The sequence below is a fragment of the Arachis hypogaea genome, chromosome 14 (genome assembly GCF_003086295.3).
Source record: "Arachis hypogaea cultivar Tifrunner chromosome 14, arahy.Tifrunner.gnm2.J5K5, whole genome shotgun sequence".
Classification (NCBI taxonomy): Eukaryota; Viridiplantae; Streptophyta; class Magnoliopsida; order Fabales; family Fabaceae; genus Arachis; species Arachis hypogaea.
Window position 1 is genome coordinate 124,924,925 of NC_092049.1, and position 7,598 is coordinate 124,932,522.

The 7,598-nt window shown below is 35.8% G+C and overlaps 1 protein-coding gene across 1 annotated transcript; it reads right to left on the reverse strand.

The window, feature by feature from the left end:
• Window positions 1–575: 575 nt before the first annotated feature.
• Window positions 576–986, reverse strand: LOC112740597 (uncharacterized). The gene has a single exon (XM_025789240.2). It carries the CDS (start codon window positions 984–986, stop codon window positions 576–578), a length of 411 nt encoding a protein of 136 aa, XP_025645025.1.
• Window positions 987–7,598: the final 6,612 nt, after the last annotated feature.

Genomic DNA, 7,598 nt, shown 5'->3' on the forward strand with positions numbered 1-7,598 from the left:
ATTGGACTTTTGTGGCAATTTTAAATCACTTTTGTGGCAGTTTAAAACTCCCATAAATTGATTTTTTAATTTTAAAAAAATAACTATTTTGTAAGATTTTCAACCCTTCACAAACCCTATAATTATTTATTTATTTTTAATTTCAAATCATTCATTAATCTCATCTCATTTCCATACTCTCAAATTAAAAATTTATTTTTTAATATCAAAATTTAAGAACTAAATCTTTTATAACATAATTTCTTAATATAAGACATAATTCTCTATATAAAAATATTTTCAATATCAATAGTTCTTGTCATGCTAAAATTTTCAGTTCATTTTCAGATTTCACATCCTCAATTATTCATCATGCTAAAATTACAGTTCATTTTCTCCTCAAATCCAACAAAGATCAGAGAAAAAAGAAAAATAAATAAATACAGATCAAAACAAGAGATATATAGATGATGAACAAATAAATCAATATTAATAATAATAAGCCTCCCCAAAATTCCAAAGAAAGGTACTAATTAACAATAACAAACTAAACAAAAATAATATTTTCAATAATGAAGATCCTAATTAAGATTATATTAGTGAGCCATGGCTGCTGGTACCTGATGGGTAATGCTTCTTTGATTTGGCATAGAAAGCATGGCAGTGTGATCCAAAAAATCTTTAAGCTCCACAACAGATTGAAGAACAGTTCTAAGAACCTCAAAACAAGAGAATCCAAAGCTACCAATTTGCCTAACAGCATAGACATAGAAAATGATGCAACCTTTTCTGAATTTGAACCTTGCCATCTCAGAACCAACAAGGCCTCTTGTGAGTTTCTCGTTGACTTCACCAAGAGCAATCTCATGTGGCCATGTTCTATCAACTTGTGACTTCATTGCTTCATTCTCAAACACAAACACAAGAACCTTTGACTTCTTTGTTCCTAGGCTAAGTGTTAGTTCTTCAATGTCAAGATCAAAATGTTTGAGTATGACAAAAACCATGAGTTGAAAAAGTATTTTACTTCTCCAAAAGCTAGAACAAAAGTTACTGATAAAATAACAGCAACAACAGGATGAAAAATTTTATCAAAGTAAATAGGAAGTGCCTGCACATCAAAAGAGAAGAATCCAGCATTAGTAGTTAGAAGATCAGCTAAAATCATACAATGGATTAGATATTCACTTATTCTATAATTGACCCAAATACTCATGATGGATATTTTTATTTTATAATCTTTTTTCACCTTAAGTTCTCACACAACTAACATTGTATTAATGCAAGAGCATCTGAGATAACAGTATAAAAGTTTTAAAAACAATATATAAAACTTATTTCTTTGTTCATAAAACTTTCATTTATGTGATCGGCACAAAACATAGTTACCGTAAATGAGCCCATTAATGAACAAATTCCCAAGTAAACCAGCATATTAGACTGTCTGTAGTGAGGCTCGAAGTGTAAAATCAAAGCCAAAACTAAAGAAATTGTTCCCACCGCATAAAATAGAAATGCTGTTGAAAAAAAGAAAACATCAATGACATTAGTTAATGGACTAAACAGTAAAGCAAAGAATCTTAATACCAAAATGTAAACAGGAGTAAATAGCAATCTGGTTGAGTGGCCAAATCCCATATTTCTTAGACAGGAGTCGGAGTTTGCTCTTGAGGAGCATGGATGACAATGACAATTCATCCTACAGTGCAGGACAGACATCCTAAGACTCCCATCGTCTGAAGTCGCTCATTCAGCAAGTGAGCCAAAAAAGCACTACAAGCACAAAACTGAATATATTAGTTCTACCAACAATAGTCACAACTCACATACAGCATTTAAAACAATTAACTACTTAGCATTTTAGCTAGACTAAAAATTTATGTACCTGACAATAATACTGATAGCGCTAAAGTTGTCAAACTCACGAGTCTAAGTAAACTCGTACGAATTTATGAATTAACTCGAGAGTTTGACAACAATGGATAGCGCCACACTATCAGTTACCTGTTCAATTTTTATGTCTACATTTACCGCCTTACAAGTTATATAAAAGGCAAAATTTATTATCATATCTTATAAAATGTAAATCAATGAGTGTCATATATTTTTAATGTTAAAGATTATATTAGTATAATAGTTTATCGATAGAGACGTGTAACATAATCTAACACATACAAAATTCATATAATTTATTAAAGAAAATAACAATTTACTTACATAAAAAAAATAACATTGAATTTATAACATTGAATAAATATAGATGAAATTAAAAAAATGTGTCAGAACCGCTTAAATTAAATAAATATTAAACCATTGAATAAATATACCAGCCAAAGCAGAAAACACAAGTGATATTGACATTCATATTCATCAACAAACAAAATACCAATAAACACTTTTTTAATTTATTGATAAATATTAACATCATCAGCAGCAGCAATTGCAATCCATGGTTCCTTAAAAATAAGTCCCCTAAACATGATATCACCACAAAGAAAAAATGGAAAGGGAAGACACAAACCATAGTGTTTCCACACCAAAACAACAAAAACTAACATCACCATATCAATGGCTTCAATTCCCTCAACATAAAAAAAATATGTTTCCTTGGAATCCCCACAAAGTGTTTGAGTTTTGTCCTAAGAGAGAAAAGTAAAGAAAATAGTACAAAAGAAGGATCCTTATTAATGTCACAGAAGGAAGCAGATTCATGGGGCTTCCTGTTAGTCTGTTTCTTGGTCCTTTTCTTCCCAGGTACCATCTCAAAACTCACCCTTTAGCTCCTTTTGCTTTGTTTTATATGAATAAATAATCACTGGTTTATTTTTGTTACGGCCTGGCCCAAGTCCCCTTACGGGCTCGCTCGACTCGAGAGTCACCCGACCCGAACGGTTGGAGGTAGGACCCCCCGCAGCCGACCCGGACACGCGTTCCTGACAGCTCTGTTACAGCTGTGAGGAGCACGCCTCGGAGAAAGTGGGCATGCCCTTATCGGGCCCACCTCTGACACAGTATATAAGGGGAAGGACCTACCCTTCCCCCAAGGTACGTGACATGACTCTATCCCTTTTTCGCCTGCACACCCCATTGACTTGCGCGTCGGAGTGTCTTTGCAGGTGACACCCCCCTTTTCCACATCTGAAGAGCTCGGGACCTCACCTATTCCAACCCGGAGACGTACGTCCAGAGGACCTCCCCTCTTGTTGATCAGGACATTCACCCGATCGGTCCGGTACCCGACCTACCGAACAATTTTATTGATGATGAATTGATGAACCTCACAATATTGTAATATAGTATAGCTTAATATAATCAAACCTCATTAACAATAAGAGCATGTATATCAACTTTAGATTCTCTGAGCAGTTGGTTTCCTATGTAGTTTAGTTTTTCCTTAGTTAAAGATCTATGTATATCAAATTTAATAAAGAGAAGTATAAAATAAACCTGCCAATACTGAAGGGCTTGCACAAAGGATCAGTAACAACTCTATCTCCTGCTACATAGGTCTGTATAACAATTGGCAGAATTCAATTTCTTTAGCAGTTACACATGTACACAAAGACTGTTAAAACAACAAAACAATAAAAATTAAAAAATTAAAAAAAGTACCATGTTTTCAGCAAGATGTGGGGCCTTTTTTTCAATTAGCAATGCAATAACAGCAGGATCTGCTTCAGTCTGGTGATTTGACATCAAGATGATATTATGTTCCTGCAGTAATATTTCAGTCTTAAATTTTCCTCCCACATCTATTAAAATGTTAACAAAGGGAGAATATACAGCAAGCAAATAATCAAATAGATAACTTAAAGGCATAAAGTAAGGATATTAAAAACTGTAACCTTCTTAAACTTTCTTGCTATCATTAATTGTAGCAGATGCTGATCCTGAATCCACAATGAGAGCATCAGTTGTGTGATTGTTCAGTTATCGTTCACTTTGGAAGTCGTGAGAAGCTTGAGTTGAGGATTATAATTCTTGCATTTTCTGCAATTCAATTCACGAAATCCACAGACGAGGTGCAGAAATAGCAATCTGGAATCATTGAAATCATAGAAGCAAGTGAGAAAGTATTCATATGAAGCTGAACTAGGCACAAATTGGACTTAATAGAGATCTCGAATTCAATTCTCCTCTCTCACAAACACGGAGATTGTCTGAACACATTCTGAACGGAAGTGAGTGAGAAAATTTAAGTCCCGAACTAAACAAGAACAAATTAGGAAGAAATTCTCACCGAATGACTTGGAACGACATGAGAATCAGTTCCACAATATCTTATAGCTTCGAACGCAGCTTCAATCGAAGCTTCCAGAGACTCTCGTTCGCTCGCCTTCCAGATTTCCTAAGCCAATGCCACTGCATCCGTGCCAAAACCGCGCTCTGAGTGCTTCAAGCCACCAGAGCAAAAGCAGAACCAACGGAAGAAGCCGTCGTGGAAGAGGAGGAACAAGCAGAAGATCTAAGCATTACCCGGTGGAATCATCACTGAAGCTCTCGTCCTCTCCCTCAACGATCTGAATGGAATCATTATCCGGTGGCGATGACATTGAGATTCTAGGGTTTCAGAGAGATCTCACTCTCCTTCATCAGTCCATCCTCTCTCTCGAGTCTAGAAGCCCTGTTTTGATTTTTTTTTTTTATGGTATGGGCTGGTGAATATTTGTTTTGGGTTAGATTTTTTATAATTCATTGGATTGAGAGTAGCGGGAGTTTTTGTTAATTATTTTGGGAGGTTTTATAATTTGTCACAAATAAAATATATTATGGAGGTTTTTAGTAATTCCTATTAAAAAACTACCACAAACAAATAAAATTCTTGTAGTGTATTCTTGAAATAAGTTTAGAAATAATATATATTATTATTTATTATAATAAAAAATATTTTGAATACTTTTATATAATTAAAAGAAGACATTAAAAATAGTTAAAAAATTATTTTATATTTTAATATCAATAAAATATCAAAAATTTATTGTAATTTATCTAAAAAATATTTTATAAACGCACAATATAAAGTGACTCATATGAACACAAAAAACAAGTACAAACATACTCTAACTAATCCTAACCCTTACCTCTTATGTAATTCAGTTATTAAACCTTTCATACACTGGAAAACATGCACACAAGGGCAGAAACACAGCTGGTGGTGGTGAGTTTCGTTTTTGGCCTAAAGTGTCGCAAAAACGTCAAAATTCAACCACTTTAAATTCGAATCTCTCTAACTCCTTAGGCGTGCTCCATGGATGTTTCAAGAGGAGTTCTCTAACATGGAGGAGAGTAAGAATTCATCATGGCTACTGTTTTTAAAAAAGAAAATAAAAGAAAAAAGAACAAGAGTATACCTAGCCAAAATTTTGATATAAACGCAAGAATTAGCAAAAAGGGCAACCGTTTGTGCTTGTATGTTTTGAATCCTTGAAGAACACATGAAGAACAATGGAGGAAGAGTTAAAATATGGGCTGGGGAACAGTGAATAGGTACAAGAATTTTCTCTCTTTTTCTCCCAAGAATTCGGTCAAAAGAGTGTAAAAATGTGTAAAATATTTTGTAAATTTTGTGGCCGATTCTTCCTTAAATAAAAAATCAAAGTCTTGTTGAATATATGGTGGTAAAAGTGGCTGAAATTTTTATGGTCAAGGGCTGGGCTTCAATGAATAAGGAGCGTGAAAACGAGGAAGCTTGGTCAGCGCTTGCGTGTCGACCTTATCTACAGTTAACCGCGATTAGTTACTTGAGGTTAAAAACACAGTAGAGAGAGGTGAAAGGCTGAGAAGGAGATACAAGTTACTTGGGTGGCAAGTAAGAAGATTTGGGGTCTCTAGAGGTTTTTGCGGAATACTAGTCAGAAATTCAGTTCAGAGTAAATTATACTATATGGTAAAATAATTAATGGCTAATATTTATTCTTAAAGGAGTAAATCATGAATGGATGGGTAATATAAATTTTAATACACATTTAGTTGGGTAGAAATTATTTTGACCACTGATTCCAAGGTTTTCAATTACAAGAGCTTTTTTTACGCACGCAAAACTGTCACTAAAAGTGAATTCCCGGCTCAAAAAGTCTCTGGCGAGGAAAATAAACTAATGGTAAGCTAATATTTATTATTTACTAGTCAAACTTGACTTAGGGGGATTAATTACCCTCAAAAGTCAATTTTGAACTTATTAAATGTCATTTTCTATTTAATTTTTTTCTCTTTTTTCTTTAATTTTCTTTTTTTTACCATTGGGCCAGCCTCACTATTTCTTGTTGGGCCGTGGTTTGGGATTTTTCAAAATGAATTTTAAAATAGCCAAAAAAGTCTGTTTACCAAAAATTGGGTTCTTACAAGAGACATGACGAAAGGAGAAAAAGGGATCCAAACCCCCAGGTTGGTGAACATGGGCTTCTACATCCATAACCAGTCAGCTATCCGAGTAGTCGACATATTGATGTAGCATATGCGCTCCCGGTCCCCGGGAACGAACACATCATAATTTGCCTCCTTGGGGCCAGCCCCACATAACGATTCAGAGTCACAAAATTCTTGTAACTCCTCCAGGGTTATCTTGGAGGTTGTGTCCTTCACGTCAATAGTAACCTAAACGTAACGATCTATAAGGGGCTCTTGCTGCAGGACGCTGTGCCATACCTACAATTGGGGCACCACTTAAGTTAAACTCGGGAGGTCAAAAAATCGGAGGAAATGAAAAGATAAAACTATATTTTGCTATGTTACTACAATATACTATTTGCACTAGTTCAACGCCTGAATCCAAGAAAAAGCCTAAATCCAAAAAATAGACACCTAATGGTACCCCTATAGGAACTATCTAACAAAGGCAAGGCTAATCCATTTAAACGCAAACTAAACAAGAGACATCATACAATGATCAACAAAGAAAGTAGGAACAACAGGTATAAAAAATAATGATAAATACTTACCACAAGAAGATGCGGAGAGAAATAGTGGAGGAGGAGCAAATGCAGACGAGTGTAGCGAATTTCACAGCAAACCAAAAGCAGAATGAAAGTGGGATAGTAACAGAAATAAGAGAGAAAGAGTGCAGAATGATAGGAAGAAATGAGAAGTGGGAAGTTTTGAAGATAAAAAGGAAGGAATGCAGAATGGTAACCGTCAGGAGGGAGCGTGAAAAGGCAGGGGTATAATAGACTTTTTCTTGGCTTTCAAATCAATCATAAAGAGCATTAAATACTCTCGGCACGGAAACCAAAGCAATGCCCTAAGCAACAGATTGGAGCAACTCATGCGCATTGGAGGTACGGACTCCATCGAGCGACTCCCGAGCTTAGGAGGACTCGATCGAAATGGGCGCGAGTAACTCGAACACGCCAACCACGAGCTTTTGGCTTCATGGTCGGCACATTGGGGGTGCTGTTCTGGCCTGGCCCATTAAGGACCCCGGGAGCAGTTACAAGTCACCGACCTGCCGGGTCGACCGACCTAAACTAAGAGGCGACTCGCGCGTCACCTCCTGTTCCGCAGAGGAAACCTAAACATCTAGCAGAAGTTTCTAGGCAAGTGGGCCTAATCGCAGAGGGCCCACCCAAGTATATAGTATATATGGGGAGGGACTTACCCCTCCCCATAGGTACGTCACCTTT

Bases quoted from the DNA above. Each gene is read 5' to 3' on its own strand.
- LOC112740597 (XM_025789240.2), bottom strand. From the start codon at position 986: ATGGTTTTTGTCATACTCAAACATTTTGATCTTGACATTGAAGAACTA.